This window comes from Arvicola amphibius, chromosome 7 (genome assembly GCF_903992535.2).
Source record: "Arvicola amphibius chromosome 7, mArvAmp1.2, whole genome shotgun sequence".
Classification (NCBI taxonomy): Eukaryota; Metazoa; Chordata; class Mammalia; order Rodentia; family Cricetidae; genus Arvicola; species Arvicola amphibius.
Genome location: NC_052053.1, coordinates 59,352,155 through 59,380,130, shown reverse-complemented (window position 1 = coordinate 59,380,130; position 27,976 = coordinate 59,352,155). Strand labels below are relative to the sequence as shown.

Here is a 27,976-nt window from a genome sequence, read left to right as displayed (position 1 = left end):
GTGGCTGTGACTTACTGGCAAGGTTCTGTTGAGTCTGTCTCTTCAAGCCTGGCTATATTCTGTTAAGTCATTGACAGAAGCAGCTTTTTAATTAACCAATGGCAGCATAACATATTCACAGCATACATCACCTCCCAAATCAGTAATTCATAAAAGCCTGGTAACTCATGTAGCGAAGCTATAAATTAAAATAATCAAGTATGTTCTTACCCTTGCTTTCCTCATTGGCAATTATAAAACAACTTTAAATGTACTTCCTGACGAGAAAAAATCTTCACAGATGGCAGACTACAAGTGCAGTACATGTAAAGCAAAGTTGAGTGAGAGGAAAAAGAGAGAGTTGAATATACTTCTAGGAAGAGAAGCCTAAGTCTGCAGTAAACGTGAATGGCCGTCAGCAGTTCTACATCAGCCATCTAATATTCTGACCCAGTGAGCAGATACTCTCTCCTGCTGTGCCTTCAGCAAGAGGAATGGCAGCTGGAACCAGTGGTAGAAAGTTCCGAAGAGGCATGCGAAAGTGAAGAATCACTGGCTAATGGTGGGGTGCATGAAAACTGTGCGGAGCGTGGGACAACAAGTGTGCACAGAAGACACGAGTGAATTTATTTGCATTTGTGTGTTCAGGGCTGAGAGTTACACCAGCATCAGAACTGCCCATTGGCCAGGTTCACTCAGTGTCTCACATACGTGCTCCTTGATCTACTTTCATTTTGCTGGAAGATCTTTGTATAATGCTTGGCCCTTGCAAAGGGTGGGATCATTGGGAAGGCTCCGAATGAGGTCGAGTAATTTGGAAAAGCTGGGTGGGGAAACAGAATGGACTTCTATGCCTTAAGTATTAATGTATCTTTTCCATCATCAACAGTGTATGAACCTCTGTCCTTTTGGAGAGAATGGCATACTTTAAGTTGACATTATTGTTGGGCAGACTGAAACAGTAGGTTAGTACTCAGGTTTTATTATGGCATTTAGTGTAATGGGAAAAAAAAAACATTAGAAAGTAGATTTACTTAATAGTGTACCATCAGTGCCAACAGCCTAGAGAGAAATTACCCAAATCTTCTTTTATAATTCAGATAAAACGAAGGTATCTAGGTTCATTCTGTAGGTAAAGACCACAGTGTAAATACCAAGAAAACCATTTCCCTATTTCTTCTTTTGGTTGAGATACATTGACAAGGTGGTCAGGAATACAGATTGAAATGCACTGGGTCCCAGATCCACAGTCCTTTACTTTAGTAGCTTCCAGCCATGAAGATTTAACCCATACAGATTTAGCTTAGCATTTCCAACTGTGGTATTTTTGCTAGTAAAAGAACAATAATGGTTACTATCATACAGACTTGTAATGACAAATTCCATGCTGTGTGCAAAGTGTTTGCAAAGGTTTTCAGCCAATGAATTATTATCAAATGCACTTCTCTTTTATATACCCAATAAATCACAGGAATGACATGTATAAAAGTCATTCCTCTACACAACTGGAATAATGGCCAGGAACACAAAAGAAGGGCATGATGCATTGCCTGTTTCCCCCATATCACAACAACTCAATTGGGGCTTAAAATCCTACAAAAATTATATTCAAAATTATAACTTATCCCTACAAGTTTTTAAAAATATAACCTAGGTCTAATATCGTGACAGCATTTTATTTTGCTCAAAGATTCATCTCTGGATGAGCCACAACATCCTTTCAAATTTACTAATGAAGAGATGATGTCAGTTACTTGGCAAGACTTCAAAAGAATAACAGGACTTGGGAATCATACCATTCTCATTTCTCCTTTTAAAAACTTCCCTCTGTCTCAAAATAAAGTAGCTCCTCCTGTCTCCTCTTCCATTTTAAAGGAGCACATTAGTCCTCTATCCTAGATTAAATGAAGTCAAGTAGAAAGAAAGCTAGATAAGACATGAGTAACAAGAAGTGAATAGAGCTGCATGGGATAGGATTAGCAAAGAGAAAGATGCCCCTGGAGTTATTCCAAAGCCTGAATTTCAAATGTGCTAAAGATTGAATTAATTTATTATAGTTTATTATTTCGTTTTATTATATTATTTGAAAGAGAGTCTGATGTGCCCAGGTTGGTCTTAAACTTGCTGTATAGCTGAGGATAATATTGAATTTCTGATCCTCTTGTCCCCACCTCATGAATGCTGGACTTTCAAGTACCATGTCTGATTTATGTGGTACTAGGCAATGAGAAATTTGCCAGTTTTGTTCAAAATATTTGAAAGTAAATAGCTGTCAACATCAGACACAAATGATACTTTGTTGTTCACTTTAAAAAATATCTACAATTAGCGAATGCCTCGGAAGATGTAGTAATAACAGTTTGTATTTAAATACATGATTCAAATATGATGCTAACCTCTAGGAAGCAATTCCGACAGGCTTCGCCTAAGGAGCAGTCTTACACAGAGATGTGCTGCAGAGGGAGGATGAGTGGGGTGAGTACACAAAGCCTGCCTTGTTTACACTTTCCCCATGACCTTCGTTTAGCTTATTTAGTACTGTATTCTGAAGATTCCTTAGATCAATTCCATTTTTAACACTTCTTATTCTATTTATAGATACCAACCTCAAAGAACTAGCTTATTTTTACAAAACAAAGTCATGTTTTTCTTTCTTTTCAAGGTCTTTGAATCACATGAAAATAAGCTCTTGTATCACCTTATTTCAAAAATTCTACCATTCCTAGTAGCCTGTCAAAGAATGAGCTACTAGACGATGGAAATGTCTTTTAGTCATCAACTTTCTTGATCAGTAATTGTACTGTACTGCTCCATAGGTGTTGATTCCTGGTCCGTCTTAGTTCTATGTCTATGTCTATGTCTATGTCTATGTCTATGTCTATGTCTATGTCTATGTCTATATCTATATCTGGCAACTTCCTGGAACTAGAATGTCTGAATTGGCAATTTAAACTTAGATTTTAGCCCAAGGAGTCAACATAGCTAGGAAGAAGCTGTTGCTACATTACCATGATTGTCGATTTGATGTAGACATTGTTTTTCAAATGGCAGTTTCCGTCATTTGGCACCACTATGCCTGCCAATTTGCTATCAAGAGCAAGATGCGATGTCTGGTCTGTCATCACCAACAGCAATCTTTTAGCTTCTTTTCGCCATCCAATATGACTCTTAAAATAAACATGTAATTAGATCTTGTACAATGACATGGATCTCAATGTGCTCTTGCCAGTTACAAACATTAGTAAGGCTCTAAAATAGCATGCCCATGTATTTGTTTACTCCCTCACTAGAGGACAAATAAACCAGATCCAGATAACATGATGGGAATGGGATAACAGGCTCTTTCTGGCATTTTCTTGAGGCTTGTAGAAGCAAATAGTATCTCCTGATTGGCCCCTTCTACCCAAGCATATACCAAAATGAATCCTAATAGTGGTGGTAAATGAGATTTTTTAAAAAAATGTATTTGTCCTTGCTGTTTCTACTTCATGAACCAACTAGAACATAAAACTCTTATAGCTTCTGCTACATTTCAGCATGCAAAACTTCTTACCTCACAGACAGCAGCTTGAAGCATGGCATCAAAACCTCCTTCGGGAGTATCTATGTTCCCAGAGATCTTTTGTCTGTGGACTGCTTTTTCAAATTCAGTGATGTTTTCTGTCAGGGATAGCACATGGATGTATCCATGGGGAGGCATACAGTCTAAATTGTAATCACTGTGTGGGTAAAAAAGTGAAAAATCTAATTTTCTCTGCTTCCTTAAATTTTTCAAACTGCTACTCACAGTCAGATTATGTTGTTATATAAAAGGAAGGGGATTTTCTTGGAGGTGTAGAGAAATTTTTACAACATAAAAATTTTTAAGGTTAAGGAGTTCAATGTTGGTGAAACATGTTTGTGAGCAGAAAATAGAATTGTAAATTTGATGTTCAAAAATAAAGAAGATTCATGTGTTTCATAATTACAGGACAATGAAACACTTCAGTATGCTAATAAACCCTAAATTTTTAAAAAGGAACTTAAGGATTTGTAGTAATTTCCTGTCACAGTTGGCCCTGGAGCAGATGATAAACACATCCAGGAAGATAGTTTGTGAATTCAGCTGAAATAATGTTTTAATTTTTTTTATTTTTAAAAAGATACCAAACTAATTTTGAAAATGATGTTTGTTGTGGAATTATTAGTGGACAGTAAAGTGTATGAGAATTACTTTGATAAACCCTCCTGTATCTCAGAAAGAGTCCCAGTCTTCAGGCAAGCTCTCCTCTAAGATTATTTAAACTGGGCATAATGTAGCCCAAGTACTCAGGAGGCAGAGGCAGTAGGATTCATGATTTCAGGGTCAGTCTGAGAAACAAAGTAACACCTGACCTCAGAAAACCACAATGGATGGTAAATATAGCAATTAGAAGATTTTTCAAAGTCTTGTAAAAGATAAACCAATCCTACTTTGTGTGATTAATAGTAACCACTTTTGTTGAAACATGTAGAGTGAAATGATTGGAACAGTTTAGAGAAGCAGAGAATATCTTTAAAGAAAATGATTTATGGAAAAAAAGATCTAAAAAGTTATTCTCTGAAAACTTATCAGGTGACAATAAATCAAAACTCACATGCTTAAAGTCAGTTTTTTTTTTTTTCCCCTTGAGGAGGCAAGTGCTGTTTAGAAACAAATTCTTATTTGTTGATCCCTGGTCTTTGCGGCAGTTGGTTATATCATTAACAACATAAATATATACCATCCCAATACAGTAAGGTGTCAGTGTAGCATTGCAGTGATAATACTCTAAAATGTGTCAAATCCAAATTCAATAAATCTGGAGCAATTACAAAAGAGGCATATCGAATTTCCAGAGGTATTTATATGCACATCAGCCTCATTGTTGGAAATTCACCCAGGGTTACCAATAATAGGAAAGGGTTTTTTTGTTTGATAAAAAGTGAATGAACAATATTTGAAGAAATATAACTAAAAAACAAAGCTACAAGCAAACTTTTCCATAGAGAAATAGGATCCTCCTCAAATACTTTTAACTTTTATTTAATAAGACAATATTTTGAAACATGGTTAAGTTTATAAGAACAATCAACATAAGATTTTTAGACAAATGATTCTTTTAATATTCTCCACAGGAAACATCAGCTACCTGCACTGATTGTGGATCCTCTCTGGGTGGATGCTAATGTAAGGTGAGACAGTTTTATCCACATAGGAGCCAAAACCAAGACGGAAGTCACGGGAGAAAAAAGCCATTTTTCTAGATAAATCATTTCCAATGGAATTCAATTTTTCTATATTATTGTGCATTGATGCTGACACATCAACCAGATAATAAAGATCCACGGGATATTTCTTCAGAGGACGAATTTTTAGCATAAAATTAGCTTCAGCTCCTAATTCAAAAAAGAAAAACATCATATATTCTTCATTTCTACATCTTAGATGTCAATAAGTAAGTGACATTTTCAATTGCATTTGGCATGTGAATGTATGCATGTGTGTGTGTGTGTGTGTATAGAAGTGTGTGTTTGTGTGTGTGTATGAGCACACTTACGACAACATATGTGTTGAGGTCAGATGATGTCTTGCAGAAATCAGAATCAGTTCTGTGCTTTTCCCCTGTGGACCCCAGAGATTGAAGTCTAGGATGGTCAGGTGTGACAAACCCCTGTAGCCACTGAGCCATCTTTGTGACTTGCAATGATACTTTAGTTTGCAGCACAGTTATCCTAAGTTTACACATCCTCAAGTTACTTATCTTACCTCTACGATCCAGTACTAGATAGACTCAACTTAAGCAAAATAGAGTTGTCTGGGCTCACAGATCAGAGGATACACCATGGTAGTTGGGGTGGCAGTAGCTTGATGACTCACATTTTCTCATCTTTGTAGATCAGTGGTGTAAGAGATTCTTCTATGTGATGCTTTCACTGGTTGAATAAAGAAACTGCCTTGGCCTTTTGCTAGGTCAGAAATTAGGTAGGCAGAGTAGACAGAACTGAATGCTGGGAAGGACAGAAAGGCAGACACCATGAAGCCCCTGCCTGAGACTGACGCTGGTTAGAATCTTTCCCAGTAAGCCAAAACCTCGTGGTGTTACAAAGATTGGTAGAAATGGGTTAAATCAAGAGGTGAGAGATAGCAAATAAGAGGCTAGAGATAATAGGCCAGGCAGTAATTTAATGAATACAGTTTCTGTGTGATTATTTCATGTGTAAGCTAGCCGGGTGGTTTGGGTCCAACAAAGGGTCCCGCTCTTTGTAACAAATGCAGGCCTTCTCTCCCTTCAACAGATCAGGAAGCAGAGTGCTACAGCAGGAATCAAGGTTGTATCCAGCTCTCAAAGGCCTATAATTGTACACAACTCCCCCAGCCATATCCTTCCAAAACAATGTCAGAAGTTGGGGGCCAAGTGTTCAAACACAGGACCCATGAGGGACATTTCAGAGCTAAGCTATAACAATACATTTCTGTTAATTCTAGAGACAATATACAAACAAAAAATAGGCCAACTCAATACAAATGTAGGAGGAATCACTTATATAACATGAATTGTCCATCACTTCAGAGACAGAAAAGCACACTACAAAACAATAAGTATCATTCTATCTGAAAAAAGGTTCAAGTGGCTGTGTTCAGGGAATGGTCTGAGGCAAATGTGAAAGATGTCTTTTAAAAATAACATTTTATTAAATGTAGATGTTAATTCGCTCTTTTGAGGTATGGTGACTTTATCTATGGAATGTGAATCCTTTGGTAGTTGATAGTACATGAAGCTCTTTGAGATGATGAGTACACATTGTGAATCAGCTAATGAACTCCTCCCTTTTGGTTAGTGGGGGCAACAGTGGGATAGAACAGAGAACCATGCTGTGTTGAAGGTGTGTAGATTATTAGTTCAACACATGGTGGGGTTCAGTAAATGTATAAATATATTAAATCACAGAGGCCGGGTTTTGGCCTTTAGCAAAGTAACAGTATTGGAAGAGACAGTCACCCCCATAACAAAGAGTATCCCAAAGGCACCTTTACTGTTTATAGTTCAGGTTATTTAGTTCTTGGCCACATTATGATTTGATACAGAACTTGGGTCATTCACCTAGACCCTTCAGATTTTAGGAGTGCATTTAAGATATCCTGGGAAAAGTCACCCACTTAAAATTTGTGAATTTCTCCATTCAAAATAACTCAAATCATTCCAAATCATTAACTGTTCATCCATGGGGAACGTTTCAACTGCGAAATATTTTATAAAATAAATTACAATTTGTATATCCACATAGTCAGTAGAATGATACACTTAATAAAATATTTACCTAATCAGTGAATTACTCCTTATTTTCCTTTAAATTCTTTTACAATTCCAATGTTATTCAAGCTGAACTATCCATCCTATCAAAATGCTTTACTGGCAGATAAGAACAAATATAGAAAAGGAAAGGTGTTCATTCATTTCCGATTTCCTGCCTGAGTAGGGAGCCCTGTGAGTGAAATGCTCTGTGTTCTGCATCCCAGAAGTTTGGAAGGAAAAGTGGGGTAAGTGATTCCCAGCCTAACCCATTCTCTGCTCCTCTTTAGGAGCTGGGCTGCCTCCAGGGAGCATTTACTCTTCAGCTTTTGGGTCTGTACTGACAAGTATCAATACTAATTTAAGTGGAGAATTAAATGTGGGAGAAAATAGTACACAGGGCTTATAGAGAGAGAAAAGAGCACAACTGGAGAGTGTGCTTCATACAGAAGGGCTTGACACATGGGTCAACAGTTAAGAAGTATATAAATTGTGTAGTTGGGTTTTTTTTCTGACAACTGACTTGGGCATATTGCTAAAGGCCCTATGCATTAGTTACAAGATATTTTTCTCTTGGTGAATCATTGCAGTTTATGGTGACTCCGGCTGACATTGAATGACTGTGTTTTTACAGATGATGCTAGATGGAGCAGTTATTTAGCAGATTGTGAAAGGAACTCAGCAAAAGTATGGGGTGCTGACCTCAGTGAAAGACACAGTTTTTGCAGCATCTGCAAAGGCATCTTTAGGGGCCTAAACTACTGAAGGCACTCCAGAAAATGTCAGCCACACAGGGGACCTGTGCTGACAACACTTGTTAAGAGCCTAGCCAGCAAACTCTTTCACTGCCTCAGCAGAAGAGCAGTGGTGAGAAAGCCCTGGAGTCTACTATGACAGAATCTTGGCTTACCTAGATGCTGGCCTTAGCACAGGTACATGGGTGAGCCCTCAGCATGGGCTAAGACCTCAATAGCACAAGTTGTTGTTTAAAAATAAATATTTCTGGCCGGGCGGTGGTGGCGCACGCCTTTAATCCCAGCACTCGGGAGGCAGAGGCAGGCGGATCTCTGAGTTCGAGGCCAGCCTGGTCTACAAGAGCTAGTTCCAGGACAGGCTCTAGAAGCTACAGGGAAACCCTGTCTTGAAAAAACCAAAAATAAATAAATAAATAAATAAATAAATAAATAAATAAATATTTCTATACTTGGCCATTTTAGTCATTGCACAAGAGAACAGTAATAGTTATTTTTACATTTCAAGATCCCTGAATTTCCAGTGAGGTTTTGCCAGTTCAGGGTAGATAGCCCTAGACAGGCTGATCCCAAATCTCACGGCTTGTTAAGATAGAATCAAGCTTGATTTTTCATGCCTTCCTTGCCTGTGAGCTTGAGATATTATCAGCAATGTACTCTCAGGTTGTCTTTGTATTAGATAATTATATATGTGGGAGAAATGAATTAGATATGGGTTTTGTAATATTCCATGGGTAAAGGCAGTAGAGACACTGTCTCGTGGCTTTGTAAACACTGTGTTCCTCTCTAGAACCTCCACTTTGTTTATATTAGAGTATAGTCAACACAGACCAATAACAAGATGACATTTAAAAAGGCTTGCTTAAGCTGGCTCAGAGAGAAATGTATAGAGGTACATGGCTTACGATCTGGTTGTTAACACAAGCAGCAATCTCTTGATGTTAGAGGAACTATGTGAGATGAGCTATGATGAGATAGATATACTACATTCATATACTCTACATAAATGGTACATATTAGCTGATCAAACCATTCTATAATTAAATGTTGCCAAAGTCACTCTTAAGTCCATTATTCACACTCGGCCCAGCCTATGTCCTTTGTGAAATTATAAGTGGTTCTTTAACAAGATGACCTGGAAACTTTAGGATATCCAAATAATAAGATTTCAAAATGTCCTATTTAATTATAGAGTGGCCACAGCCTAGCTTGGTGTACTCAGCTTGTCTTGCTTCCCAAGATTGCTATCAAAGGAGCTATGAGAGTAACAGGAGAACTGAGCCGGTGCACCATGGAACTCCAGTATGAAGTAGCAACACCAGGTTCATCAAGGATTTGCTGGTTCTAGCCAGTGGTTTTACGAACAGTAGCGGCTAAGGAAAGAAAGCAAGAACTTACCACGCTTGATTTTTCCACCTACAAAAAGAGCCTCCTGAGTCAAAAACATGGCTAAGACCATTAACATGGTAAAGAGCATCAGCTGCTTTTCCAGAGGACTCGGATTTGATTTCCAGAACTATGTGTTGCTCACAACCATCTGTAACTCCAGTCCCAGGGTATCCAAAGCCCTCTTCTGGTCACTGAGGGTACTGTGCACAATGGTACACAAACATATATGCAGGCAAAATATCCACTAACATAACAATAATTAAATGAAAAATAATAACTTCATGCATTTCTACTGTGGGAAGTCCTTTAGATAATAGCCTTTAAGATACTTGTCCACTTTGGGTGTGGTCGCATGTACTATAAATGCAGACAAAAATCATGAGCATGGGGATGGGGGTGGGGCTTGGCTGCTAGATTCAGTTCCAGTTTCCCCACACACAGAGGCCTACAGATGACTACTCTTTCTGTGAGTTTACCCCCCTAATAAATAAACCTTTGTTACACTCTATTCTGGGCTAGTGTGGAACTCTTTTGTACAGCAACAGTTTGGAACCCAGTGGCCAAAGTTCACGCCATTGCCAGGCCTTGCCCAGAAGTACTGAGTCCTTCTCCCACCCCATACACCTGATCTACCCTTCCACAGCTTAATTACCCGTCTGGCTATTATTGATAGCCAGATGTCTTGACCTAAGAATGAAAAGCAGGAGATGTGCTATGTTGGGAAAGAGATTTCTTTTTTGTTTCCACAGGAGAAGAAAAGCTATGGATACCAAAAACAAAGATTAAGTTTGAAAAAACAAAACAACAACAACAACAACAAAAACCTCTTATAAAGAAAAATGACAGTTCACCCACAGAGATGACAATCCTACAAGTGGTGTAGAAATATCATAAATGGCCGGGCGGCGGTGGCTCACGCCTTTAATCCCAGCACTCGGGAGGCAGAGGCAGGCGGATCTCTGTGAGTTCGAGACCAGCCTGGTCTACAAGAGCTAGTTCCAGGACAGGCTCCAAAGCTACAGAGAAACCCTGTCTCGAAAAACCAAAAAAAAAAAAAAAAAAAAAAAAAAGAAATATCATAAATGTTGGGGCAGGATTCTGTTCTTGTCATTGCAGGAAGATACCCATCTTCAAAAAGTTGAGAGACCTCAGACATCTAGAAGCTTAAATAAAAAAAAGATAAATATCCAGAAAGAATCACCAAGCAAAGAGAATATTCTCTGCAGGGTAAAATTTCACTACCTAAACATACATATTTCCCTACTTCTCAGTATGATGATAATTGTGGCTCACTTCAAAATCAAAGCTGGCTTTGGAGTTGGACAATGGCTCTGTCCTTCTATAAATCCAAGCATGTTGTTAAAAGAAAAATTTAGAGTTTCTGTCTCATATTCGGAGCCACTTGGTATGGAACAGAAGCAAGATAAAATTTAGGGACAACTATTATCAAAACTCTGCTTTCAAATAATTTTACTTCTCCCCATATGTATTTTTGTCTCTAAGGTACCTTTCATTGAATATGTCTATATGAATATTAATATATGAATATTTAAGTTTTCCCCCAATGAACAATACATTTTTCTGCAATAATCTTTGAAGTTTCCAGGAAGAAGATGGGGTTCTGCCACAATTCCACCTGGTTGATATGCCATCATGATGCTGACAGCACCACTTTAAGATAAGTTTTGTGTTACAAACTGCTCAAGATAATTCCAACTTAGTTAGCTGAGATGGTTCACATTCTTACAACATTCTGGCCAGAACTTCAAATAAGAACTTCAGGAAAACCCTACCAATTATTCAGACACTATTTGCAATTATACCAGACATGAGTCTTGGAACTTAATTATCATTTTAGTTTTTACAGGATCCCATATAAATAACATTTCCCCCATGACAGCTAGAAGTAATTTTAGAAGACAACGTCCCCTCTCCCAACAAAGTTTGTCCTCAGAGTTAAAGACATATATTAGGCATCGGTTATAAATTGTATAGGGTTGGGGTGGAAATTAAGTAGACACAGGAATCTCTTTTGAAAAGAAAGGGGATTGGATGGGATAATATGTAGATTAGTGTGAACATGTTCACACTAATAATAATAGTGAGTAATAGTGAGAATACTTGTGAGTTATTATTTATAGACAGTTTACATTGGTACAGATTCTTGTATATTGATATATATATTTGAATATATATATATATATATATATACAAAATTCAAGTTATATTTGTTATAGTGAATATGCTCCTATTTCTGTGTACAATATTTGTGCACTTTTTCAAAGTTATTTTCTCATATTATATGCAAGCATGTTTCTACCTCTGCTTAAGATATTTTGTATATTGATATAACTTTAGGATATATTTATCATATTACACTATACATTTCTACCTCTGATCAAGATATTTATACATTGTTTGTATTTTGAGGTCATTGTCCTCATTTGCTGCACATTTGTTTAAAGATTGTTTAATCTTTTAATATGAAACCTTATTCTTTAAGCTATATAGGTATTAAGAATTACAGGTCAATAGTCATCCATGTTTGTGATGCTTATAGTTAGACTAATAATGTTCTTTAGATGCATAGCAACTGTATTTTGCATAGATAGGTAATCTTCAGACGCTTCAAAGAACTGTAGAATATAACATTTAAATAACTTAGGGTTATGTTTAAGTGAGACACAATTGCTCCTGGCAGCACTGATCTATTCCCAAGAGAATGTTGGGTACCAAAGACACTCCACTTGAAGCTTGTTTTCTTCTTGGCAAAATAGTTCTTTAGGCAAAGAACTGCCCCTGCCTTGACCACTAACAAAAATACATGATGTTCAGAATGGAGCAGGATATAGGTTTAAAAAAACTTCCAAACTTTAGCAAGACAGGAGAAGATGGTTTTGAAATTTTTCCTGCTTTTGAAAAATGATCTGTCAGTTACTCTAGGCCTTAGCCAAAGATGGTTGTCCCAAAGTTGTAAATGAGACTTTGAGTGATTGCCAAGGTAGCCAGTTGTCTCAGTCATTTCTTGCACCTTTTGAAAGTTGCTTCATTGCACTTCCTTTTTACTCAAGTAATATTATTTCTTTTCTCAGGTCTCTGATAGGGTTGAAGACTAGATGGTCATAGTTACTTTCCTCTCATGACTTAGCCAAGCCATTTTTAATATTAGATTTAGACTCCTTAGGATAGGATAACTATTGAAACATTTAGCGTATGCTTCTTCCTTGATGTTGTTCATGATGGTTGTAATTCTAAATTTTAAACTTGATATTTGTTCTTACTGTATATAGTTTTGTATTAGGCTTAGAACTCTCTTATTTAGACAAAAGGGTGTGGTGCTATGGGAACTCCTTCAGTTAATAGCCTGTAATATACTGGCCCACTTTGGGTGTGGTATCATGTACTACAAATGCAGACAAAAGGTATGCACAGAACCCCTTTGCTGCTGGATTCAGTTCCAGTTCCCTGTACATGCAAAAAGACTGTGGATCACTATTCTTTCTATGAGTCTACCACCTAATAAATAAACTTCTGATATTCTCCATTCTGGGCTAGTGTGGAACTCTTGTGTATGGCAACACATTTCTAATTAGTGACAAAATGATTTGCAAGGTAATTGTATCTAAATAATATTATCTTCTCAGGGGTAGAGTGGTTTGAATGAGAATAACCCCCATAGTGCATATGTTTGAATATGTCTAGTCAGTAGAACTGCTTGGGAAGGATTGAACAGTATGGCCTTGCTGGAGAAGATATGTCACTGGGAGTGGGCTTTGTAGTTGATCATAGCCACTAAAGCCACTCTGCTTTGAGTGTTGAGGATAAAGGACAATGACTGATTATTTCTTTCTTTACCAGTCTCACAAAAAAGAAATCTTAGGCAATGAGAAGTTAGTTTCTGACTATGCTCAGTTTTGTTCAAGTCCCTGTGGCCATGGCACATACTCTTGTTTGTCTTCATCAGCTTCTTTTTGTGGAGGGCAGGTGAATATGAAGAATATCCTGGGGTGGGTGTTTATGTAAGTATCCTTAAAATATTGTCAGATGGCCCCCCTTTTTGTGTGTGTGTGTGTGTGTGTGTGTGTATGTATGATTTAAATCACATTTTCTAGCTAACTTTAGACCCCATCTCCCACATTAAACAGTCAAACCACTAAATATAGTTGATAGTCAAGATTATTGTGGAAAATGTTTATAACTGATTGCAATCTGGGGTTGACCATAACATTTCCTCCTTGGTATTTTCTTTCCTTTATGAATCTCTCCCCTCCCCTCCTGTCTTATCTCATTTTCTACCAGCTTTTCCTTTTAACAGACAGCTCACTATGTAGCTCATGTTGGCCTCAAGCTCAACTCTTCCTGACTCTACCCTCTCTCTCTTGGCTTTTGCCTGCATTTTGCTTTCTCAGGTCACTGTCCTTTGCTGTGCTGCTTTTCCATAGTCACTATACCATGAACCCTGTCTTTTTTATTTCTTTTTTATTGATTTATTTATTGATTTTTATTTTATTGATTTATTTATTGATTTTTATCTTATTGATTTTTTTATTGATTTTTATTGAGCTCTACATTTTTCTCTTCTTCCCTCCCTGCCTCTCCCCTCCCCACTTCAACCTTCCCACAAGGTTCCCATGCTCCCAATTTACTCAGGAAATCTTGTCTTTTTCTACTTCCCATTTAGATTAAATCTATATATGTCTCTCTTAGGGTTCTCATTGTTGTCTAGGTTCTCTGGAATTGTGATTTGTGGGCTGGTTTTCTTTGATTTATGTTTAAAAACCACCTATGAGTGAGTACATATGATAATTATCTTTCTGTGTCTGGGTTACCTCACTCAAAATAATGTTTTCTAGCTCCATCCATTTTCCTGCAAAATTCAAGATGTCATTATTTTTTTTCTGCTTTGTAGTATTCCATTGTGTAAATGTACGACATTTTCATTATTCAATCTTTGATCAAGGTGCATTTATGTTGTTTCCAGGTTCTGGCTATGACAAACAAAGCTGCTTGAACATAGTTGAACACATGTCCTTGTGGTATGATTGAGCTTCCTAGAATGGCCAAGATCAAAAACAATGATGACAACTTATGCTGGAGAGGTTGTGGGGAGAAGGGAATACTTCTGCATTGCTGGTAAGAATGCAAGCTGGTACAACCCCTTTTGATGTCAGTGTGGCAATTTCTCAAAAAATTAGGAAACAACCTTCCTCAAGACCCAGTAATACCACTTTTGGGTATATACCCAAAGGAGATGCTGTCTTTTTTTTTTTTTTTTTTGGTTTTTCGAGACAGGGTGACAGGGTTTCTCTGCAGCTTTTTTTTTTTTTTTTTTTTTTTTAGAGCCTGTCCTGGAACTAGCTCTTGTAGACCAGGCTGGCCTCGAACTCACAGAGATCCGCCTGCCTCTGCCTCCCGAGTGCTGGAATTAAAGGCGTGCGCCACCACCGCCCAGCGAGATGCTCTCTTTTTAAAACTCATAGTTGTATATGTCACTGCCTGCTTAATGTACTCAAGTAGCTAATCAAGTGGCAGATTGAAGCATCTCATCATCTTGATTCCATCTGCATCTTAATGTCTAACAAGATAAAACTGTTTGTAAGCCTCCAGAAGTACTCTACAAGCACACACTTCCATGCTCTGTATATGTTCCTTTTGCTTGCAGTAAACTAACCTCCCTTTCTTCATGTAATTATTGCTTTAAGACACTCTTCACTAAGCTACTCCTCCTTGGACCAGACTGAGCTTCTGTGTCTTGTTTCCCTAACAACTAAATCATACCATCATTTTAATGTTCACCAAATAATTATGAGGTCTCAGACATGGTATCTATATCTTCTTTCAATTTCTAAAAGTTACTATGAGATATCTTTACACAGAATATTTGGTTCCATATTTGGCACATAGTAAATACATATATGTTAGTAATTATCATCGATATTTTCACTGGATTCTAAATAACCTTAGGGTAAGGACTGCTTTTCTTCTCTGAAGCCTCTGGTGGCTGCTTATAATTTCAGAAGACCTAAATCATTAATATAGCTTTTACAAAAGGGGAAAACTGTAATTATGGCATATGTGAATTGCATGAACACATAAACGGAAAGGTACAATTTATAGTTACTTACACTGCAAATATTTCCTAAAGAGCAGGGAATATAAAGGATATAGTCACAGTTATTAGTGATAAATAAGATATAAAATAGGATGACCTGCTGTACATTAGTATTTCATTATAAAAATAGGGTCATTGCCTTATTTACATGGAAAAGCAAATCACACCCAAATCCTAGAGTTAAGGATGGTTAGTAATAGTAAGCTTACAAAAGATGTTCAAGCATCCTAGTACTAGTTGGGGAAAGGGCAAGAGCAGATAGCTCATGGACTAAACTGAAAACACTGAAGACTGGGCTAATGGCTCAACCTATAAAGGTGCCTCCTACTGATGACCTAAGTTATATCCCTGTTATTCACATGATGGAAAGAAAGAACTGATTCCTACAAATTGTCCCTTGTTCTCCCATCATGAGCTGCATCATGGATGACTGTAAACACACATGTGTGCACACGCACACACACACACACACACAAATGCAATAAAAAATTTGATTAAAACCCTAAAGACATTAAAACGAATAAGACAGGAAACTTGACTCATGTAAATCTAACTGAATCTCAAGTTCTTTATGAAGCATGTGGGAATGTCTGCACATTAAATATTTAAACTTCTTTCTTTAACACTAAGCTACAATTTGAAACTTGTATGTTTGCAAGGGTCCCATATGTTAAATGTCTGATCCAGGCTCCAAGGCTGTTGGTAGAACATTTAAGAACATTTAAGAAAGAAGAGCCTAGTTGGATGAAGTTAGTCATTGGAGGTGTGCCTTTGGAAAGATATTGGGACCCCTCGTCTCTCTCTCTTTGCCCCTGACCATCATGAACTAAACAGGACTCATCTTCTTGCCATTATGGGCCATCTCTGGGGCCCAGGAATTCTGAGTCTAAACTGATATTATGGACCAAAACAAACATTTCCTTCTCTGAGATGTTCTGTCATGACAACAGAAAACTGAGTCACCTAGCAAATAAAGTTAGCAGCTTTGTTTAGAAACACTGCATTTGAACATAATTGAAATTATCTCACCTTTGCTGAATATCTTTAATTTAACAGTGGTGATGGAGACCTGTAATTGTCACAGTAACATCTTGTGTGGGAACATCATATTCTTTTGTTTGTCTGGACACAGTGGTTCTTTGTAGATGTGCTCTAATTTGAATTGCTATAGTTTTTGTTAAGGCTTTGACTATGAGGTTGTGATTCTCATGGGATGAGGACCACACCTCCCAGAAGGATCAGTTTCACCCTGCCGGACCGGAAAACTACATTTCCCAGGAACACCGCGCCCCTTTAAAAGTTAAAAAACCCCGTCACGTGCTCTCTTTTCTCTCTTCTGTTTCTCTTTCTCTCCCTTTTTCCTTCCTCCCTCCGCCCACCCCTCCCGCACTGTGGAACACTCCCTTCCCTTAATAAACAACCCTCCCACGCACGTGGTCGAGCATCCCAGGCCTCCTTCCTCTGACTCTGTGGTACACACCAGCCAGAAAGAACAACATTGGTGCTGAACCTGACGACTGCGTCCCCCAGATTTCGGGACTGGGGCTCCGGGCTAGGCGCCAGCCTGGTTCCCCCAGACTGGGCCAGGACCGGCTGAGAACCTAGAGATCTAAGACCTGAGGACCGGAGACCCTACAGACTAAGGCCACGTGCTCAACATCTCAACATCTGCCTGTACGCAGCTCTGCGAGCAACATCGGCTTCAATCATGAGTTTATCCCCTTCCAGCTGGCCAAAGGACCCTGGCCTACCCACTAGTCATCGCTGAGCGCTCTGCGGCCTGTTGGTTGTTTCTAGGGTGGGGGGGGACTTCTCTGGTCCCCTTCGCCAGCATTCAATCCAGCTTGCGTTCCTGGATTTGCCCGTACCTGAGACGGCAAAAGCCTCTTACTTCGCCCGTGACCGAGGGCCCAGGGTCCCCGGCTTTTTTTCTCTCTTTTCTTCCTTCCCTGCTTCTGACTCTCCATGTGATCACTAAGGTGTGATCTCTCATCCAGGACGGAAGCTTGGTCTTGCTGCACCCCTCCTGTCTGAGGAACAGTCCTTGTAGTAGGCTTGAGGGTTCAGCCAGCCAAGCATAACATTCCGCACATGGCGCTGGGATGCTGGGTCACATGTGTGAATGTTCGTTCCATCTTCATGCATTTCGCCTAACAGGTACGGTCCTTGTAAGGTTTGAAGTGCCACAGTTTTTTTGTGGGCGTGTTCACGGTCTAGCTATGGGAACCAAGCCGTCCAAACCAATTCCTCCCTCATCCCCACTGGGGCAGCTTTTAGAAACACTCAAGCCCCACGCTAAAGGCTTTAATGCCAAGCGTTCGCCAAACAAAGCTAATACGTCTATGGTCAAAGAAATGGCCCATGTATTCCTTAGAGGGAAATTGCAAATGGCCGCCTAACGGCACCTGCGACCCTAATATTTTACGGGAGTTAGCCAACCACTGCTACCGTACAGGCAAATGTAAGGAGCTAATATACGTCTGTGCTTTCTTTTACCTAGCTCTCAAGACAGATCCTTCAGCCCTTTCTCGTTGTTCGTCTGCCCACATGTTTCTAGCTATGCCACCTGCTGCTAATTCAAAACCAGCTATTCCCACCATGGATCTTTCGCTCCCTCCACCCGCTTTGTTCCAGATTCGTTGATGACACAGTTGCTGCTGCTCCTGGCTCCCTAGCCTTCTGACACTAACGCCTCTCTTCCTCTTCCAGCCTCCCTGGTGGATCCTCTGGTATGGGACACTCAAAATCCTGCTGTTGCTAAACACCATTCCGCTGTGGTCATTCAATTACAGGAGCCCACAAGATACATTACTCAAGCTCAGTACCCTCTCTCTTCCCGGAGCCGTAGAGGACTTAAACCTATTATCTCTGACCTTTTGAGGAAAAGACTGCTCCGTACCACCTCCTCCCCTTTCAACACCCCTATATTGGCTGTTAAAAACCCTAACGGGACTTATTGCTTGGTCCAGGATCTCCGGCTTATTAACTCAGCTGTTGTTCCTCATCACCCAGTAGTTGCTAATCCCTTTACACTTTTATCCAATATTCCTCCAGGAACCTCCCACTTTTCAGTTCTAGACCTTAAGGATGCCTTTTTCTCCATTCCCCTTAGCCCTCAATCTCAAAACATCTTTGCCTTCACCTGGACTGACCCAGACACTAATTTCTCCACCCAGCTCACCTGGACCATCCTTCCCCAGGGATTCCGGGACAGCCCACACCTCTTTGGCCAGGCTTTAGCCTCTGATCTGCTTTCACTGTCCCTCCATAAATCAAAAATAATTCAATATGTAGATGATATTCTCCTATGCAGCCCGTCTTTGGAGATCAGCAAGACGGACACTGCCGCCCTATTAAACTTCCTGTCCAAAAGGGGCTATAGAGTCTCATCCTCTAAGGCCCAGCTGTCCACTACTGAGGTAACATATCTGGGTTTAACCATAACCCCAACCCAAAAGGCTATTACTCTAGACAGAAAAAAAACTAATTCAATCTCTTACAGTTCCTTCGACCAAAGAGGAGGTCTTATCATTCCTGGGAGTGGCCAGTTTCCTGCGGTCCTGGATCCCTTCCTTTTCCCTTTTAGCTCGTCCCCTGTACGAAGCAGCTCTGGGCTCCCTGAATGAGCCCTTACTACATTCAATCATAAAACCCTTCCAGAGACCCCAACGGGCTCTCATTCAAGGCCCAGCTCTTCATCTTCTGGATTTAACTCGTCCCTCTTATCCCATGCAGCTATCTGGAAGGAGCGTGGGCTTCTTACAACAAAAGGTGGATCCATAACTAATTCAGATCATATCATAGACTTATTAAAAGCCTCTCATCTCCCTAAAGCTATAGGAATTATTCACTGCCGGTCTCATCAGTCCACAGTTCTACTGTTTCCAAGGGAAACAATCAGGCTGACAGGGCAGCTAAGACAGCAACACTCCAGAGCCAAGATCTACTTCCGTATCCCTAGGGAGTCCTTACAGTACAGCCCACACTCCCACAGACACCCGACACCCAGCAGATCCTGTCCTACCTACACCAGCTCTTTCACCCTAATAATAAAGCCCTACTCCATTTTGTTAAGGCTCATCTCCAACCTACTCCTGAGGATATAAGGTTTCTAAAGGCCATTACTACCTCCTGTCAGATCTGTCAAAAGTCAGATCCTAAGACTAAATACCGTAGCTTCCCTTTTCCTACCCATCAGGCTAGGGGCTCTCTTCCAGGAACTGACTGGCAGCTGGACTTTACTCATATGCCTACAGTCAAAAGAGTTAAATATCTTCTGGTTTTGGTGGATACAATGTCCGGGTGGGTTGAAGCCTTCCCCACTACTAACAAGAGAGCCCAGACAGTCTCCGATATTCTTCTCCGAGAAATCATTCCCCGGTTTGGGATTCCAAACTCTCTCCAATCAGACAACGGTCCTGAATTCACCTCCCAGATTTCTCAAAACCTGTCCAAGGCTCTCGACATTCCTTGGCATTTTCATATCCCGTACCATCCTCAGTCTTCAGGTAAGGTAGAGCCCGCCAAACGCTCTTTAAAGGACACCCTTCTTAAGTTGTCACAGGAACTTCATCTCGACTGGGTAAAGCTCTTACCTTTGGCCCTTCTTAGACTCAGGGCCCTACCAAAGAGCCCGCTGTTTATTTCACCCTTTGAACTCATGTATGGACGGCCGGTTCTAACCCCTGGCCTTCCACCTAAAACCTCCCCTCTGATCACCTGCTCACGCCATTACTAACCCACTTATGCTCACTACTGTGGGATTTCACTGATCACTCATTACCTCAACCATGTGCTAATCCATGTCCACCACCGATTAAGATGGGAGAACAGGTACTATTTTCTCCCCCAGGTCCATGCCCCTCACCCCTTTCCCCTAAATGGCAGGGTCCCCTCAGAGTAATTCTTCTAACTCCCACAGCTGGACTAGGAGAGATTAGAAAACTAGAGGCCCTGAACCTGTTGTAAAACCAGGTAGAGAGAAAAGTCATTAGAAGTGATCAGACAATTATAACTTTAGAGGTGAGACATGTAATTATTGGAATGTTAAGGGCAGATTTTAGTGAATACACTGGATTGAGTCAATATTGCCTTTTTTTTTCAATAGTATATGGCAAGAACCAAAATCTTTACCAACGGAATTAATTTTTTTTTTACTGGCTATGCATCTTTTTCCTGCTTGTGCTTATATACTTCCATATTGAGCTGTAATGTATCATTATTTTATATGGTGAAGAACCTAGGAGCTAAAAACATATCCAAGGAAAGAAAGACTTTGCTTTGCTAATAGCTAATTAGTCTGGAAAAAATAGTTCAGCATTTAGAGTGAGATGAGAAGTGTAACAGGAATTTGTTATTATTATTATTAAAAGCAAAAACTGACATGCTACCACAGTGAACTAATGAAGAGTTGAAAGCAATTTCTTATTTTTTTAAACCAGTCTTTTAGCTCTGTGGTACATATCTGTGTACTTCGACATCTTGTATATAGTTCACATATTGGAATTCTATGTACCTGGGGGAATGGATGTTTTCCAGTGCTACAACATGTGTCAGATTCCTGTGGAACACACTGCTATAGAAGGGGAGATATCAGAGAAATGCTTGAGGAAAAGAACACACTAATCTCAGATGCTAGTACAAAACTGTTAAAGGTAATTATGGTAATAATAAATGGTAGTTCTGTGTTTAAAAGTTCATGGCAAAAGTTCAAAGTATTTAACAAATTTGTATTTCCTACTAGCTAAAGAATCAATGCATCATGTAAGTACTTATGGAGAATTTACTCTATTCCAACACTCTGAGTGGAGAAAGAAAACAAAAAGTTTGTTTCCTTTCTGGGCTTAGCAGGTATGAACAGTTGCTACTAGGCTTGACAATGGTCATGCAATCATTGGAACAGACATAACAGATAGAGAGAATGGATTCCTGCAAGATGCTCTCTGACCTCTATGTGCACTGTGGTATGTGTGCCTCTTTACCCTCTACCAGCTTCATAGCTAAATGTAACAACAAAAACAAAACAAACAAACAAACAAACAAAAAACCAGAACACAATTACATCCCAGTGTGACTGGCCTGCACAATCAGAGCAGAGTGATAACAGGATGTAGTAAGGCTTATAGTGTGGCCCAGGCCACACAGCTTAGCTACAAACATGACAGGAACTAGAACCGTCGTCCCTTCATCTGAACTCACTGAGATTTCAACTACAATGTTTTCTGCTGCAACATATTAACTGTGAGCAAGTCACTATGAGCTGTCACTGCAAATTAACAGTCATCACAGGTTCCTTTGAAAACCACCAAACCTGGGTGCAGCTGGATTGAGACTTCTCCTGGTGTCACTTGGGTATTGATTTCCTTCTCACTTGGTGTAGCCACAGGCACAGCCAGGGATTCTACCGAATCAACTGGACAGCCTTTGCTTATCAAATTGGAAACAGTATCACACCGTTCACTTCTTGATCCACCTGAAACAAAGTCCTGTTTAAAGAAAGGGAAATCACTAATGTTTTTAGCAAATCATCACAGTAACAACTTAAGAAACCTGTATATTACAAATATTACGAGGAGACATTTCCTCTGTGGAACATATTAGGTCACTGCATAAATTACCGGCATTCTCCTAATAAAGGTATGGGCAAATTTGTCAGGAATAAAAGGTTCACCTCTACATTTCATTTAAAAAAATAAGAAAACAATTTAATAATGTGGAGAAGTTAATCAAGCACTTTAATTGTTGTTGACTGAACACTGTAATAGTACACCACTTTCATTCTTTCTAAACATTTGATTTTGGAAAGGCAGACCTAAGAAAGAATTCATCAAAGGAGACAATTTATTGTTTCCACATGTCATGCCTCATGTTTCAAGGACAACAGCTGGCATGTCTCCCGTGTGTTGTGCTGTTGTGCTCAGGAGATGAGATAATTCCTCAAAATCACATGCCTGACAGTGCTGACAGCTTAAATAGGAAGGAGCCGGAATTCTAGCTCTCAGACCAACGGCCTCTACAACTTCCCATATACAAATCAGCCTTTGAAGAACTGGAGAAACCAAGGAAGATGCTTGTGGTGACACAGTGTTAGAAGACTCTAGTTCAGACTCTTCTGACTTGGTGTCTGAAACTAAACCCTTCCCATTCAGCAGAAAAAGGTAGCTAGTTGTTTAAAAGTCATCCCAGATGCTTAGGATTAATGGAATATGATTAAAAGTTAATTTGTTATGGCTGAGAGCAAAAAAAAATGATACTTCTATATTTCAAATGATCAGGTATTACATTAAAAGTCTGGAAACACTTTAATATGGACAGTATTGGTGTAGATTATTTGAAATAGTTGCATGTGAGTTAAATATTTGCTCAGCAATCTTCCTGGCAGGGCTATTTTGGTTCAGCATTCAGTCATTTTGCCTTTAATTCATATGATTCAGAGACTCTGATGTCTACTTAATTAATCATTTGGTGAAAGACTGCTGAGTGCAGGATTACAGTTTTCAAAGTGTTCAGAATACAGATCAAGGCTAGAGTCTTCACTACTGAAATCAACAGACCATGGGGGAATTTAGACGTGAAGCAGGAAAATATAAATGTTATGGGAGTAAATCTTAGGGACAAGAGTAAATCTTAGGTATGAGAAAGCAAATTATAAAGTTTAAATGGCATGCTGAGCGTGAGGTCATTAATTATGAAGAACGAGATCGCCAGCATCAGGAAATGATTAGGTAGAGTCAAAGCGGGCAATATAAAACATTCAAAATCAATTTTGTTCTTTGTCAATTTAGAGCAAAACTTGGAAAATTAAAGTCATAGGACAAATGTGACATTTTGTCTGTTTTTATGTGGTTTGTATATCACAATGTCCCATTTTTAGAAGATGGCAATAGAACAAGGCAAGGAGAATGTGCTGCAGAGACTGTGTGGCTGCAGGTGACAGTGCTTTCCTGTCTGGTCTTCACAGTGTTTATCCCTAATTAATGTATGGCTCTGACCGGTGATCCTAACACAATGAAAAGGAAAAAAGGCAATGTGCCTTTCTTTCTAATTGAACTTTCCGGGTATTTGCTAAGTGACATCTTGGAAACAGACATTTAAAATTGCCTAGCATTTGACATTCACCTGGATTTTAAACAGAAGTTTAAAAGTCAGAGCCTTTACTGATATCTAAATTTATCATATCAGCTGGTAACACCTACAGCTATCAGCCAGATGTAGTTAATAAACTGCTTGGAGATCTTCAGAAAATGGTAGCCAGTAACTGCCATAGCATGTGTTAGTGGAGAACTATGTGCTATGTTAGTGGAGAACTCTGTTTCTACCATCCAGGGGACAGGGAGAGGCTTGGTACTTATTGCCTTCCCAGCTCACATTACATGTGAAGGGCCATATGTGTTTTTTGGATATAAAATCCACAAGATTTCAGATTATGCGATGGAAATAAGAGTATAGACAGCTCTAATCTACCGTCTCAGCCTACTAGAGTTTCTGAACTCTGCTTTACAGAATGGAAAAAGAAAGGGCAGCTACTTTCCTATAAGTATACATCAAGCTATATGCTGTGTGATCTTTAAATGTCAAATAGTTTTGCTAAAATAGCAAAATCTTCTCAATTATTTTGCAATGTCTGAATCAGAAAGGCTGTTTTAGCTCACTATAAGCACTAAGTCAGAAAAGCATTGCCAATTGGCAAATTAGGCTTGAAAAGAGAAGAAAGGCTCTTGCCCATTGTGGCTTACTTTCCATTTGAATGAAAAGCAATTTGAATCCACACCCTTTTAATTTCTTGGCAGATTATGTCATTTGATTTCTTCTAACCCCCATGTTTTACTTTTTCTTCAAGAAAAATACTGGGGAAATCAGACTCCACACTTTTGTAGCTAAGATATGTTAAGAATGAGAGTCTCTGGTGGTGCACGCCTTTAATCCCAGCACTCGGGAGGCAGAGGCAGACGGATCTCTGTGAGTTCGAGGCCAGCCTGGTCTACAAGAGCTAGTTCCAAGATAGGCTCCAAAGCCACAGAGAAACCCTGTCTCAAAAAACCAAAAAAAAAAAAAAAAAAAAAAAAAAAGAATGAGAGTCTCAGGCTGACGTCACTGCCTTTTACCAGCTGCCTCTTCTGTGCATGAGCAGAATATTCTGGAAATAGAAACAAAGTAGATTCCCCTACTAATGTCTGAGTCCTTTGGTCCTTCAGAACTAGCAATCTGTTTATAGATGGAAGGGTCTTATCATCTCCCTCCAGACAGCAAGCGCACTTCACACTCTATCCTCTGACAACTGTACTCTTATGTCAGGTCCACACTGTGACACTATGTTGTGTCAGCCAAGGCAGAAGACAATTGTTAAAACAATGTGGCTCTTAAGGATGTTAATTAGAAACATGAGTGTTAACTAGGTGATATTAATAAAGTCCTTTCTATCTCAATTATTTTTCTAATAGTTTTATTAATCATGGAAGGAAGGGAAAACAGATTGTGGAATGACAGATTAAAATGCCATTTAAAAACGCAAGCATATTGAGTATATAGTGTCTACATTCATAGTGACTTTTGATACAGGATTTTTATTAATATTTTGACAGTTTCATACATGCACATAATACTTTCTGATTACTATTATTGCCCATTTCTTTCTCTCAACCAGTAATGCCTCCTCTTCCTTATGAAGCTTTGTCCCACATTCAACTCTGTTTTGTTTTATTTTATATTGTCATCTACTGTTTACTCAGGGCTGTCTTTGTGAACTGGAGTTTGAATTATCTGCTAAAGCCTAGGGGGCTCACCGTTCAGTTCACAACTAAAGACAATGACTCCACTTCCGTGATCTTTCAGTTGCTAATATTTTGGTAGGGAGGGAAGGACCCCATCCATCATCAGTTGTTGCCAGTGCAGGTGGCCTGTGCTGTTGAGTTTCAGAGCGCAATGGCTTTGCCATTCCCAGTAGGCAGCATTCCTCAGGCTTCCCTTCCAGCTCTTACATCTTTTTCTTCTGGAGTGTTCCCAGAGCCTTGCAGAAGGCAGTATTTTGACCAGCTTTGAAAATTATACAAGCCAGGTTTGTTAAGGTATTTTTCTTCCCTTATCATGATAAGGAAATACCTTTTTTCTTTCTCTTTCCGCCCATTGTTTATGACTGAGAAATCAGGGTATCTGTGTCTACAGATGGGCGATCTTACCTCTTGATGATATGGGACCAGCCTACAGGGACTGCCTGTTCATTCTCTTAGCGGACAATGGCAAAGACTGTACCCTCAGAGACTGGTTTTTTTTACCTCATTTTATTATTATTTTTGTTTGTGCATGTGGAATATGCATGTGTATGCAGCTTTGCTTGCCCACACAAGTACATGTGGGCAAGATGAGGTTTCGATGTCTTTTCCCATTACCTCTCCACTTTAGTTTTTGAGATATGCTCCTTTTTACTGAATCTGGTATCTGCCATTTCAACTAGACTATCTTGCCATCAAGTCCTAGGAATATGCCTGTCTTCACCTCCTAGTATGGGTTTCATATGCATGCCACCACACCTAGCTTTAATATGGGTCATGAGGGTCCTAACTGAAATCATGTGCTTTCCCCATTGAGCCATCTCCCTAGGCAGTCCCACCTTCATAAATACAAGGAAAGCATCCCTAGTCACCACTTCTATATCTCAAGCAATTTCCTATGCTGTGTTGGGGAATATTACTTTCAGGTATGTTACTTTTGTTTATGCTGCCTTAGTTTAACTCTGTGAAGCTGTGCTACTGTGCCTGCCTGTCTAAAACACCTGATCATCCTAATGAAAAGATGAATGGCCAATAGCAAGACAGGAGCAAGGATAGGTGGGGCTGGCAGGGAGAGAGGATAAACAGAAGGAGAAACAAGCAGAAAGAGGAGCAAGAGAACAAAAAAAGTGGGGATGTCAGGGGCCAGCTACCAGCTACACAGCAAGCCATGAAGAAAGGTATACAGAAGTTTCTAAAGGTATACTGAAGTTAGGAAAGATAAAAGCCCAGAGGCAAAAGGTGGATGGGTTGATTTAAGAAAATCTGGCTGGCTAGCTACGAGTCAAGCTAAGGCGTTTATAACTAAGAATAAGCCTCCATCTGTGGTTTACCTGGGAACAGGATGGCGAGCCCCCCACCCCCACCAAAAGCCAAAAGAGTAAAAGATCACATAATATCTTACTTCATTATACATTGGTTAAAATGTGGAGTGGACACAATCAGCATTGCCATTGTAGAGGTCCAGAAGTGATTTAAAGGGATGAAGCAGCATAGTTTACTTAGCTGTTTCCACAGTGCACATACGTTACACAGTTTATAGTTAGAAACTGTTGGAACTAGGTTTAAATGCAACATGGTGTTTCTGCAGAACCTGATCTTTCTAATCTATACATACTACCTTACACTGCAGTTTGTAGACAAGAATAACCTTGCAAATTTTCAGTATTTCCCCACGGTCCCTGTTTGCAAGTTCAGCAGTTGACACAGGTTTCCTCTGTCCCTTCAGCACCTCCTCTGCAGTGACTTTCTTCCTTCTGAATTCTCATCCCGTGGCACACCCCGAAACCCCTGCTGCTGTGACCAGACAGATGGGTTTTCAGAGTTGCCATTTTTCTCCACTTTTGTGCCAATCACAGCTGTGAGGAAGTGTGATCTCTGGGACCCAATGTCACACTTGACTGACAACTAGGCTTTGAAGCATATTTCTGAAAGCTTCACCCACAGCTCCAACTGAAGCTCTCAGCAGCTGAAGTTGGCTTGGCACAAACAGCAGGGCCTAGAATTGATCAGGAACACCAGGCCACAAAACATTCCTGAGAGAGAACCCTACACTCAGCTCCACATTCAAGACTGTAGAGATGAGTGAGGAAAGGATCGTTGAGAGAATGGTAAGAAGTCTGTCTAGTCTTTAGATGATAGAGCTTGAACTAGGAAGTCTGAAATCTTTTTTGTGTCATTGTCTGACTTGAGTTGTGACAAAATACTTCCTTGTTAAGCAGTGACATCTGATTTTTCCCATGTTGGCTCAGAACACCCAGGAGAACATGAGACTGTCAGCAGAAGTGTAATTTCAGATTATGGCTCCTGTACTTGAATCCTGTCTGTGCTTGTGTCCTGATTTGTTGTAGCAGAGAGCGATACCCATCAGCCTTGCTACTTTTCAACTGTTTTTGTCTTCCTGCTTCATGCATGACAAGGGGGAGTAAGAAGATGGGGTAACAGTATGATGGGAGTTTAATTATTGAGCTAAATTAGAGGAAGTAAAACTAGAGATTCATGTCCATGTCAGACAGAAGTCTCTGAAGGCTTGTTGGTTGCAATTCCCAGGAGTTGCCTAAGTAAATACCCAGGCAATTTCACAAAGAGATTCCAATTTAGCAGATGACACCTTCGGAAAACATTATATGTAGGTACCCCTGAGTTAAGATTATTAATTTTAAAACTTCAAAAAACTACTTTAGAGTC

The 27,976-nt window shown here is 39.6% G+C and overlaps 1 protein-coding gene across 1 annotated transcript in view; it reads right to left on the bottom strand.

The window, feature by feature from the left end:
* The window catches only part of Itgb8 (integrin subunit beta 8), a 96,226-nt gene that overhangs the window by 29,844 nt on the left and 38,406 nt on the right, over nucleotides 1–27,976 (bottom strand). The window contains exons 3-6 of the mRNA XM_038337934.1: nucleotides 21,835–22,009; nucleotides 5,130–5,376; nucleotides 3,533–3,698; nucleotides 2,988–3,146 (exon numbers count right to left, since the gene is read on the bottom strand). Of these exons, the coding sequence (XP_038193862.1) occupies nucleotides 2,988–3,146; nucleotides 3,533–3,698; nucleotides 5,130–5,376; nucleotides 21,835–22,009 (747 nt within the window). The remainder of the gene's footprint in view (nucleotides 1–2,987; nucleotides 3,147–3,532; nucleotides 3,699–5,129; nucleotides 5,377–21,834; nucleotides 22,010–27,976) is intronic.